General features: G+C 46.1%; 1 protein-coding gene across 12 annotated transcripts in view; it reads left to right on the top strand.

The window, feature by feature from the left end:
* The window catches only part of PLCH1 (phospholipase C eta 1), an 83,035-nt gene that overhangs the window by 40,732 nt on the left and 29,637 nt on the right, over positions 1-12,666 (top strand). For all 12 annotated transcript variants that reach the window (XM_032698180.1, XM_032698188.1, XM_032698186.1 and 9 more), the window contains 8 exons: positions 472-565; positions 1,846-2,049; positions 3,471-3,591; positions 4,439-4,610; positions 6,052-6,159; positions 6,774-6,935; positions 9,394-9,465; positions 11,971-12,065. In XM_032698180.1, the coding sequence (XP_032554071.1) occupies positions 472-565; positions 1,846-2,049; positions 3,471-3,591; positions 4,439-4,610; positions 6,052-6,159; positions 6,774-6,935; positions 9,394-9,465; positions 11,971-12,065 (1,028 nt within the window). The remainder of the gene's footprint in view (positions 1-471; positions 566-1,845; positions 2,050-3,470; positions 3,592-4,438; positions 4,611-6,051; positions 6,160-6,773; positions 6,936-9,393; positions 9,466-11,970; positions 12,066-12,666) is intronic.

The raw sequence follows: 12,666 nt of genomic DNA, 5'->3' as shown, positions 1-12,666 counted from the left end.
TAATTATTTCTCTTCTAGCCTGTGTATTATAGTGAACTCTCTTGGAAGTAATGAAATCACAGGAGTGGAAAATGCATGAAAATGTAATCAAACCCTGCCAAATCTTTTTGCATGTCTAAGAAGATTATATTAAAGAATAAAACTTCATAGTTCTTGTTTCAGCAGTATTACCAGTACAACTATTAAGGGTGCTAAACAGCTAATTTTCATCTCTAAAATAAAATGGCACAGGTTTTGAGGGGTGGCTACCTCCCATTTCTCCTCTGAGTTAAGAGGCAGGAGGCTTGTGCAGCGCTGATAAAAATAAAAACTTCAAGTCCTTTTCCAGTAGTATTATTAACTGGCCTATTCACTGAACTCAGTGTTTGATCATAAGGTTTTTCAACTGGACCCAGAAGTCTAAAGCAGAATTTCACATGCTGGTGACATGGTATTAAAAATAAATGCACCCACACTGTTGTTTTTGTGCAGATGAATAATGTGACACCAGAATATTGTCTGGATATCATACAGAAGTTCGAAGTGTCAGAAGAAAACAAGAAGCAAAATGTTCTTGGGATTGAAGGTAAAAGTGTTGATTTCAGAATGAGTTTTGCCTTGATATACTGCAGTGCAATAGAAGTGCTTTAGTAGTGTTTTGGTGCAGCTCCTAATGTTTGACTGGGACAGAACATCCCATAGATCAAAGTCAGGAGCGTGGGTGGGTTTTTGTGAGCCATGGGGGAGATGTGAGTAGGTGGGGTGAAGCAGCAGCTCATGTTCTCCAGCCATCCATCACAGCCATCCTGCAGCAATGGGTAGGTGCCTGAGGCTGTGTGGGTTTATTGCTCACTGTGTGTGTAAAACACAAGCCATCCCATCCCCTGCAGTTTATCTGCAGCCTGCTCCGGTGACAGCCCAGTGTTCATTCTGCCCTGTCTCTGTAGTCTGTGCTCCTGCACAATCCACTGATATTTGCTTATGTGAAATAGAATATGAAAAACTGCACTTTTGTTGGGTTTTAATGCCTTGCTCACATTGTTTGTGAAAGCAATTATAAATGGTATTATTCAGAATCCAGCTTGGTATCAAATCAAACTCAGAGTTGAGATGAAATAGATTAAATACCATGGTGTGTTCCTTTGCCCAGAAGGGAACTTTCATGGAGCAGCATAATGTACATGATGATTTGGGGTGGGGGAAGTGAAGTAGGAATCTTCCTCCCATGGTATTTAAGTCCTGAGTATGGCCCCCCTTCAACAAGCTCCTGATGTGACCCAGGGCACTGCACTTAAACTGAAATAAGGAAAGTAAAATGAACAAGCTGTGACACTTAGAAAATATTTCTGCAAGCATCCCTGTTCCTCTTAACCTTGCTGCTGCTGCTTTTATCTCTGAGTTGCTTTTGGGGTTGGCATTGTTTGCACTGTCCTTTGGAAATATTTTACATTTCCTGTTCTTAAAGGAGATATTTTTAAAACTTTTTCTGTTCAATGCTGCTCTGATTTACAAGTATAAACCAGGTACCCTCTTCTCAGATAAATTAGAGTGCAGATGGCTGGATTAGTGAACTGGCTGTGGTGGCCTCACAGTTCTCCCTTGGGTGGCTGCTGCCCTGTCTCCACTCCATCCTCAGTCAGGGCAGGGCTTGTTCACGGCACGGGAGCGTCAACAAGAAACTCAGGGAGGAAAAAAAGCATTTGCTTCCGAGTTGAGACATCAGATTGGCTCCCATTTCTGCCCTGGGCCCCATACCCAGTGTCAGATCCCTGACTTTGGGGGCAGCGTGTTCCCTGGCCGTGTCCCGTCCGCGTTTGCCGGCCCCACGTGTGGCACCCGTGGCAGAGCCCTTCCTCCCCTTCCCAGGTTTCACCAACTTCATGCGCAGCCCCGCCTGCGACGTGTTCAACCCCCTGCACTGCCAGGTGCACCAGGACATGGAGCAGCCCCTCTGCAACTACTTCATCGCCTCGTCCCACAACACCTACCTGAGCGGGGACCAGCTGCTCTCCCAGTCCCGGGTGGACATGTACGCGCGCGTGCTGCAGGGCGGCTGCCGCTGCGTCGAGGGTGCGTCTGGGGACGGGCTGGGCTGGTACCCCTGTGCTGGGGCTGCTGGGCTGGGCTGGTACCCCTGTGCTGGGGCTGCTGGGCTGGGCTGCTACCCCTGTGCTGGGGCTGCTGGGTTGGGCTGGGCTGGTACCCCTGTGGTGGGACGGGCTGGGGTGGGCTGGTACCCCTGTGCTGGAGCTGCCTGGGGGTGGGACAGGGATTTCTGTGGTGGAACTGGCTGAGGCTGAGGGGTGATGGGGATTTCTATAGGGGGACTGGCTGGTTCTGAGGGGTGGGACTGGCATTTCTTTAGTGGAACAGGCTGGTTCTGAGGGGTGGGACAGGGATTTCTCTGATGGAACCGGCTGGTTCTGAGGGCTGATGGGGATTTCTTTAGTGACTGGCTGTTTCTGAAGGGTGGGATGGGTATTTCCATGAAGCACAAAGGCAGTGGCAAACTCAAAGCTTTAGGGCTTCACTGTCTGATTCCCTTCAGCAGCGAACTCTTGTTTTCAAGCAGTCTAAACTGAATTTTTTTATGGAGAAGGACCATCTCAGACAAATATCATAAATACCATAGAATCACAGACTGCTTTGGGTTGGAAGGGACCTTAAAGATCATCCAGTTCCAATCCCCTGCCATGGAGGAATGTGGAGATCACATTGGATTCCAAAATTCTGCAAGATTTAAATAATAACAAAACATTAGCACTTTTCCAGATTCTGGGTGGAATAAAGTCTTTTGATAAATTTAAGCTCAGTATTAATATTCTCTTACTATTAGTATTGCAAAACTCATCTCTGGAAAAGAAACTGTTAATCTGAATTTAAAAATCCATTAGAAAAAGTGAACCTGAGAAAATTGTGTGATTCCCCTCTGCAGGGCAGCTCACTAGAACACACAGCAGTGTGTTATTTTGCTTGACCTCAAAGCTGTTGTAGCTACCTCACAGCCTAGGGAACAACTGCTTGTAGAGGTAACAGCAGTAATGAATTGGGTGTAAATCCAGGGTACAGTAATTCATTAGGAAAAGTATTCCTGTGCTGGTCCATTCTACATGGGATGGACTTGATGCTGCTCTTCATATAATCAGTGATAAAACTGCAAGTTAAATTGAGAGTGGGAAAAGATAAATTGTTTTTCAATAGCTTGCCTTCAGAAGCGGAATCTGCTTTCCCAGCTGTGAACATTATTTGACCTATAACACCTTTGTAATTTTATATATGAGGAAAAAACAGTTCTAGGCTGCAAGGATCTCATTTGATTTAAGAAAAGACTATCTTGTTAGTCTTGGCTCAATTGGCAGGTCAGAAGAGATGGAATGAGCCTCGTTGACACCTGTGTGGTTGAGTAGTGTGAGTTCTGCTGACAGCAGGAGCAGCAGGAATGTCCAGGATCATGGGCATCTCTTACTGTATGGCTTTTTTTGTCTTGCTAGTGGATTGCTGGGATGGTCCTGATGGGGAGCCAGTGGTGCACCATGGCTACACTCTGACTTCCAAAATCCTGTTCCGGGATGTGGCTGAAACCATCAACAAATACGCCTTTGTCAAGAATGAGTAAGTGCAGAGCCAGGTCTGAGCTACACCTGCTTTCTGTGGTTAATCCTGTGTTGGAATCAACCAGGCAGGGCTTGTGTTCCTTTAAATACAGGAAGGCTGGTTCTGTTCCCGTTTATTGTTCAACTGCACAGGCTCTTCCCATCAAAGGAGGGAGAAAGTTCTGCCCAAATTAGACCTTTTGTGCACTGCAAACTCGGATTGTGAACAGTCTGACACTTGAATATCTTTCAGCTGAACTTCCCACTCTTATCCACAGCGAAATTCTCCTTCAAAATCAATACTATGATGTTCTCTACCTACAGAAAGTACTTTATTTCAGCAGGAAAATTGGAAAGCTGTCACATGCGTAGTGTGAGGAAATGCTGAGATGTGGGATAGTGTTCTGAGCCTGTTCATTTGCCATGGTGCTATGTAACAACTTATTAAGGACTTTAACCATATATATATACAGTCTGAAATCATGAGTGAGGGTAGAGAATTCTGAGTTTAGAGAGAATAAAGGGAAAATGCCTCTTTTTCTTTATTAAAACAAGAAGAAGGGAAACGTGACCCAATGATGGGGTTGTGGGGGAAAAACAAACCAACCAACCATGCCCCAAAGTTTGACATTACTGATGAGAAATAGGAGGTGGTAATTTGAAAACTGAAGGAGGTGGTTCTTCATTTTTTATGGAGTTGGCATATGGGGTTCCTTGCCAAGGCTTGTGGGGCTGCCAAGAGTTTAGAACACAATGGGGCAAATCTGTGGGAGAAATAGGCTGTTCCATCCACAGCTGGTGTGGTGAGTGTGCAGGTGTTCTCTCTCCAGACACGGTTCTGACAGTGCCTGGGGTTTTGTTCCCAGGTTTCCAGTGATCCTGTCCATTGAAAACCACTGCAGTATTCAACAGCAAAAGAAGATTGCTCAGTATTTGAAGGAGATATTTGGTGACAAACTGGACTTGTCATCTGTGAGCACTGGAGACCCCAGGCAGCTTCCCAGCCCTCAGAGTCTGAGAGGGAAAATCCTGGTGAAGGTAACTTGCTGCTGGCAGCGTGTTCAGAATGCAACAAAAATCAGTGTGATATTTATTGTAGATTTTGGTTTTGCAGAACCAGTTAATATTCCTTTAGTATCTGAACATTATCCTGCAGTCCTCCCTTGGACAGAGTATTTTGGGGTAATATAAAAATGCAAATGTCTTACCTTTCCCCTCGCCCTGCTCTGAGCAGTAGTTCACGGAATGAACCTGTTTTCAGGGCTCCTCAGCTGTGTTTGTGGCAGAAGAGCCCTTTGGAAGGAGCTGGAAAAGGCCCTGGAGCACTGGAGTTGGTGCTGTGGAGAGGATCAGTCCTTTGAGCCTCTCACTATAAATGGATTTGCTCTCAAAAGAATTTCAAAGACCAAGATGGGAAGAATAAGAAAGAAGCTCAAGGCAGACTTTGGAGAGGATGATTAATAGACTTGTGGCTTATTAGATTGTCTAATTTACTTTGGCACATGGGGGCAATTACTCTACTGTGAGCTCTCAAGATACTATTCTTCCCCCTCTCTGCTCAGTGTCAGTCTGGCCCCAGGGATTCACAATTCCAGTTTGGGGTGAGTTTGACCATATTTCAGTGTGTAGTACTGAGCTGACCCCGAGCTGGAAATCCTTGGAGTGCTGAGCTGTGCCTCTGAATGTCACTGCCTGGGTTTGCTGGGGTAACTCTGGTTAATGAACTGTGCAAGCAGGGAGGGCTGGTGTTCCAGGGATCCAGGTGAAGTGGTGGAATGCCAGTCATGCAACAAACCCAGCAAACCTGGCCTGAAATACCACGTCAGTGCACCAAAGGCAGGACAGTTTTGGTGCTCTGCTGTTCTTACCTGAACTTCTGAGCTGGTTTTCCGGGCCCATTTGGGATTGTAGTTTCAGTGGGATCCTTCAGCTCTCTGTGCTGAAGCCCTGTGGGTCAGTACAGTCTGGAGGGGAGCTGAGCTGTTTTCAGAATGAGAAATTCTATTTCAAGCATCACAGTATCCTTGCACAAAACCCTGTCTCCCATCTGCTGTTCAATTTAAGTAGCCCTATTGGAAAAAGATAAAATGAGAGTTAGGAATCAGTATCTTGTTGAGAAGCAAGCCAATTTCTCAGCTTTTTGCTATTGTTTTTGTTCTTTTTATACATTTTCCTTTGAAAGGCAGTATTGATTCATTAGCCAAACAATTTCAAGGAGTGGTGTAATTTTCATCTTGCTAGTGTATATAAAGAGTGATTCTAATAACAGTCCCAGTAACAAACTCTTCCAGAAATACTTAAAATATTGACTGTGATAATCTGGGTCCTTGAACCAGTTTGCATGAGACTCTGAGAATGATTTCTAAGTGCTGGTCTCAATTTACAGAAGGAATAGTTGAGGAATGGGCAGTTTTGGTCTTTGCACTGAATACCACTGACCACAGGTGCATTTACTGTGCATGGTTTTGCCTCGTTTCAGGGGAAGAAGTTGCCCTGCAGCCTGGGAGCAGACGCTGAGGAAGGAGAGGTTTCAGAAGAGGACAGTGCTGATGAGATCGAGGACGACTGCAAGTTAAAGGCCTGCTATGTATGTGCACACAGTCAGTGCCCAGCTCTGCATTTCCTTCATGCACTGTCCCTGTCCTGTTTCCAGTCCTCAGCAGATTAGAGTCTTTAGTTTCTAAGGGTTTGATTCCTGGGTCAGGTGCATGCTGTTCTATAGGATCCATTTTTAAGTGCCTTGTGCAAGAGACCGGTTTGAGTCTGTATAGTCTGAGTGTTGTTAACAGGAATTCCTTCCTTACCTTACTGTTTGGAGCAGGAACCTAATGATTAGGTTACCTGATACATTGAAGGAAGTGTGTAAGTGCATTAGCTGAGAATTCCTGCTTTTCTGAAAGAGAAGGTCAGGCTTGTGACAGCTGTGAAACCCAGGGTCGGGTCCCGGGGTGGTCTGGGGGGATTGTGCTTCGGGGGGCAGTGTGAGCTGTGTCAGGAGGGCTGGAGAGGAAAGGAGAAGGGATATGGCACTAAAAGCCACCAGCAGAAAAGGCAAGGTTATGCAGGGAGCCTTTTCTTGCCCAGAGAGAGGAAGTGTTGGGAGCACCGTGAGACCGAAGCGCGTGTGACGCTCCCTCGGGCTGTCCCACAGGTGAGGGGCAGAACCATCCACTTTAACTGGGTTCCTTGGATGCCTTTCAGAGTAATGGTGCAACTGAGCACCAGGTGGAATCTTTTATAAGGACAAAACTGGAATCTCTGTTAAAAGAATCCCAAATCAGGGACAAGGAAGATCCTGACAGCTTCACTGTGAGGGCCCTGCTGAAGGCGACGCACCAGAGTCTCAACGTTAACCTGAAGCAGGTACGTGGGGCTCCCCTTCCCCTGCTCTGCTCAACGTTAGACAGTGCAGTGTGTTGCACACTATTGCAGATGAGAAAACTGGAAACTTAGGAACAGCTTCTGAGAGCTGGTTTGATCCAAAATGAAACCTTGGAACTATTTCAGGAAAATATCTAAGGAGAGAATTTATATGGTTCCATGTGGAGAGTATGTTGGTTCAGTGTGTTCTAATCTGGTTTATTCCTTGTAAAACTTGGAAACCACTAATTCAGTAAGTACTGATATTGCAGGTGTGTGTCAAGCAGTTTGGTTTGTGCCTGGGTTATTGGGGAAAGATCACTTTTCTGTCACCTTAGTCCTGTCACAACAGGCCACAGTGACTGCAAGCACTGCTGCCTGTAACACTGGTGGCTGTTTTCTACAGCACTAAACCACAGGATTGTGCTTTTCCTGCCCTGAGCAAGGTTCTAGTTTTTTGGAACTGATTTTTCAGAGTGCTCTACATAAGAATGGTACATTTCTTTGCACTTTTGACATCCAACTAGTCTTGTAAAACAGTAAAATGCATCAGAATTTTGAGTATATCAGGAGTTACTACCTTGAGTCCGTGGTGACCACACTTTCACCTTACCCATCACTGGATGCAAACCCCAGTGATGTTAATGCAGAGTTTTCTGGGGAGATGTACCTGCTCTGACCAGTGGAGTCGTGAAGGTACACGTAACTCTGCTTTTTCCACTCTGGGGCCTTAAGTATTTCCTACCAATCTCTCTCCAAAGCTGGACCTGTGAGACTCCCCTGAAGCCAGGCTTGACTACAGAAAACATCCTTGGCTTGTGCTGCTGCTTGAGGCACTGGGGAAGGTTGGGTTGTGGTGAGAGGCAAAGGACGAGGCATCTGACCTGGCAGGAGGGATGTTCTCAGACTGGCTCTGCAGTGACACCAGTCAGTTTGCTGGTTCCCTCTGGGCTTGAGAGGTCAGGAAAGTGGGATTTCAGAGAGCAGGCTCCTCACATTAGTGAATATGATCAGTTATGAGCCATTTTAGTATTATTTTGTGTTAATTACATTTGACATGCTCTCTGGGAACTGCTTGGCCCCTAGAGAGAGAGCATTTGAGGGAGTTTTGGTTAAAGAATGCGAATTTCCATCAGGTGTTGGATGTGATACCTGAGATTGCCCATTAATGTCATTGATGTGACCAGAATATTAAAATGCTCCAGTAATGGGAGTGCGTTATTCAAACATCTGTCAGGTTAAGATTAAATGATAGAATTTTCTAATTGACTTATTTTAATTTATAAAGGGATATTTAGAGGTCTCTTCCCCTGCTGCAACAGTCCTGTGAAGATTGATTTGTGACTTGTTTCCAAGGGTCTTAAAAACAATACAGTGCTGAATAATTAGGAATAATGCATTGAAACAATTGGAAGATCCATTAGCAATGTTGACCTAGATCAGAGAAATCTAAATGGGTGAACGTCCTGCTGGTTTGGTAACTCTGTAACTCGCTGGCTGGCTTTGTGTACTGGTGGTGTGAAGCTCTGTTCTAGTAGTTACTGTGTGATTGATGAACCAGAAGGGGATCCATTGGGGTATTTTCCGTTGGGATTTTTTACTGGTCATTTTCCTTTACTTCATTACTGATCTGCCTTTCATTTCCCCAAAGACTTGCTATTAAAAAAATAAAATTCTGCTGAAGTTTCTTTCTACGTCTTACAGAGAATTCCAGCCTGAACTGGAACAAATCTTTGGACAGAGCCACAGGGGTTATTGACTCTCCTGGACCCAAATGAACCCTGTAGTGCCCAGATTGCTCTGATAGCCAGAAGTGAATCCAGCTCAGCACTGAACAGGGAATAGCTGGAGCTCATAGAACTTGTGAAATGCTGGGGGAATATTCTTCAGCTTTGTTTTGCTCTTCAGAAGATGAAGGGCTGTGTTTTCTGACAGAAAAAGCGAGATGCTGCCAGGAGTTATCCAGCTGATGTCTGGAGGCTTGGCTGAGAATGTGAAACTCAGACTCCAGGCTGCCTGTGAAAAGTCCATTTTTATCTGTTGAGAGATTATTTCCCCCCCCCTTTTCCTTTGTGGCTGTTTTCAAGAGCACTCAAACGTGGTTTGTTGTTGCTTGCCTGGTTTTGCTGGACTGCTTTTTCTACCTGGGTTGTTGTTGTCTTGAGTGTTAACATGAATATTTTATTCTTTACTGTTAGAGGAATCTAAGCCATCAAGTACATAAAGAAATTAGAAAGGTCCTGCAATGAGATTTTGGGTTTCAATTTGTGTTCACAGATCAGACTTTAACTCACTTTTATTCTCTCATATGCAATCACTGTACTCCTCTAATAGTGAACGAGGCTGACATAGGAAAAACTTGTATTATATTGAAATGATGCCTTTTAGAGACTGGAGCAGATTCCTTAAGAGATTTCTGAAGGTATCTAGTTACACTTTTTATTGCACTTTCTCTGCACAGAACCTGGACACAAAAGAGGGTGGAAAAAAGTCTCACGGTCGATCATTAATGGGCAACTTTGGTAAACACAAGGTGAGTAAAGTGAGAGGCTCTGTGTGCTGTGCTGGGACTGGGGCATTCCAGAGACCCTGGGAATGTTTCACTGTTTGAGAACAGGTGGGTCTGGGGGCAGTAAGGAAAGCCTGTGTGATTACACCTGGGGTCTTCACCGCTGTTTGGGGGAATATGAACTGCCAGCAGGGTGGAGAACCTTTAAAAGGAATAAAAAGAATCTCGGGTGACTAAAAGATCATCAAAGGTGGAGTTGCTGATTTTCTGATTGAACTTGCAGCAGCAGAAGAGCAACACAGACAAATGTCTTGGCATATTCTTGTTCTCCACACAGCTGACAATGCCTGGCTCACTCAGGGCCCAGCTTTGCCTGTCCCACCCTGGGCAGTGCCACCTAGGATGTGCTGGGACTGTCTGTGCCTGCTCAGGGGGCTGCTGTGACCAAGTGCTGCCTCTGGGCTCCTGCTCTGCACAAACGTGTCTTTGCTGATCTCCTCCTGGTTTTGCTTATCCCATTTGTGTTTGTGGAGCTACCAGCTCACACTCCCTGCTCTGCTACCCTTCACTGGGGCAAGAGCTGATGGAGTCCAGATGAGTGGGAGGTCTCATTTTACAGCTGGGCAGGGCAGCCATCAAAAGGGGCAGTGCTCCCATGTGTCCTCCCATTCCCATATCCTCTCATCCACCTCTCCTGTTCCCATGCTCCCACAGTGCCTCAGGGCCTGGATTTATATCCTCAATGTGAGCCGATCCAGCTGAAAGCTTCCTTCCTCCTGGAGTCAATCAGCAGATATGAAGTCAGTAAATGAGCAGAGGGGCATGTGGCAGGTCTGCAGCCCCCTCTGCCCCCAGCTTACCAGATGCTGGTATTCCTGGTCCATGCCATCCATGGTGAGAGCTGCACCAAGCAGGGAACACACTCTGGGACTGAGAATCTGAACAGTGGTTTAGGAAAAACAGCAATTAAGAAATGTTTCATAGAATTTAATCAGCCACCAGTCCATCTGCCTGAAGCCATCAAAAAATCCCTAAGCAGGCAGTCTCAGGGCTCATATTTACCCTGCAGTTCCAAGCTCCCATCAGTTTAAGGTGCTCAGATGCCCTTCAGCACCTTTGGCTCAGTGCACATTACTTGGGGGGTGTGGAAGTCTGGAAGTACCTGTTGTGCCTGACAGTGGACACTTCACATCACCCCCTGTGCTCCCTGCTGGCCAGACAAGTGTGTGGAATGAGATGTCACAGGCAGAAGTCAGCCACTGAAATCTGCTGGTTATGCTGAGGGCTGGAAAGTATGTCAATAATTTAATTACTTTGGCTAGTTATCCTAATGGATACAGCATGGTGGAAAGCCCATTCATTTCATCCCTGCTGAAAGAATAAGGATAGATATAGATTTTTTTTTTGAAGTAGTGATTGTATTGTAGACTGAGGCAACAAGGACCTCCAGTGCCTTTCCAGCTGAAGGGGAAGGCAGGTTCCCATCGATATTTTTGCAGATACAGAATTATCCACCCAGCAATATTGACATGTGATGTTTTCAGGCAGCTCTTGTGCCAAGTGGATAAACTCTTTAAATTGCCAGTGGAGGGACAAAGACACTAAAGCTGGAAATTTGTGAAAGTTAACTGCAAGGAACACCCTCAGTGCAGGCCTTCAGATTCCAAAACTGAACCATGCAAATGATTTCCAATATAATCAACTTTATGTCAGCACTAAACACAGCAAACTAAATTATATTCAGTATTGGGGTGTCACAACAGGAGGAAAGAAATCTGTGCTCAGTGAGCCATATGAATAAAAGGATAAGGAGCTTTCAGTTATATTGTTAATTACCTCATGATGAAAAGGGAATTAAATTACTCTCACAAGAAGCTGTGGTTACTGTTACAAAAACTATAACATTGTTGAAATTGGAAACTATTAAATCCTAGGTGCTTATGGAAAAAATGGCGATTTTTAGGTTTTAATCTTTTTATCAAAGCTGTTTTCTTTACTGCACGACTGTAACAATACAGAATAACTTCAGTGTTTGTATGTGACTGAAAAGGGAACAGAAAGATGATGTTTGAAAATTCTGCCCCATCCATTAGGATTGCAGCAGGGGCAGTGCCCGGGGTCCTGGAGCAGGGGGGCACCTCTGTGCTGGTGCCAGGAGGGAGTGGGGAGGGAGCTGCAGAGCACAGAGTGGGCTGGGACAGACTGAGCATCATCACAGATAATTTCCTTAGGCCTGGCTCTGCTCACCAGCAGCTAAACCTGCTCCACGGCTGCAGGGCTGGATCCTGGCTGTGGGAGGGAGGGAGATCAGGGCACGGGTGCTCTGTGCTGGCTTTCTTTCATGGAACCCTTGGGGTGGCAGCAGGGCTTCTACTGTCAGAGCCCCTGGGTCACTCAGTGTCCAGCCAGAACACTGGTCCTGAGCTGCAGCCCTGCAGCTCCCCCACCTCCCTGAGCTCAACCACAGCAACAAGGATTTCTGGAGCCACTCCAGGGACTGACCCAGCCCTGCTTGACTCTTTCCCACAGAAAGCTGCCAAGGCAGCAGCCAAACACCCCAGTGCATCAGATGAGGACGAGAGCCAGCAGAACCCTCCTGGGAGGGAACCAGGGCATCCCCACAGGTGAGCTGGGAATCCCCACAGTTGTGCAGCTCAGGTGAAGCCCAGAGGCTTGTTCACTGCCATCTGCAATTCCATGGCATTGCCTCGGGGAAGGCTGTACCTGAGAGCACACGTATGACACGTGTGTCACGAATGACACAGCTGGGGGGTGTTTGCTGTACCTGGTGTTTTGATTGCATTGGTTGTCACAGATTGCAAACAGCAATTACCCTTAAAGTGAAGTGTGGCTGCAACACTGTGCTGATGGAAAGGTGCCAAGCCCCATTTTGCCTGCTGTGAACAGTGCTCAGAGCAAACGGTGCAGGTTCAATTGGGTGCAGCCCAGCCTGGGCAACTGCACTGCATGGGAGAGTGTAAAGAAAAAGCAGTCAGAACAGTGCCACTGAGAATGCATTTGCTGTCACGGAAATGCTCCCTAGTTTTGTCTGGGAGAGCCAGGGTGCAGCTATTTCATTATGTTTTAAATGAAAATTTTGTCTGTGTAGTGAGACTGGGGGGCTGCAGGGGAACATCATCCCAGAGCCCTCTCTGAGGAGGTTTGCTGCACACAGCTCCCTGCTCACACTTGGTTGTTTCCTTACTGATGAAAAGAACAGAAAGG

This window comes from Chiroxiphia lanceolata, chromosome 10, assembly GCF_009829145.1.
Source record: "Chiroxiphia lanceolata isolate bChiLan1 chromosome 10, bChiLan1.pri, whole genome shotgun sequence".
NCBI lineage: Eukaryota > Metazoa > Chordata > Aves > Passeriformes > Pipridae > Chiroxiphia > Chiroxiphia lanceolata.
The sequence above is the reverse complement of the archived record's forward strand: the minus strand, read 5'-3'. Positions and strand labels throughout refer to the sequence as shown.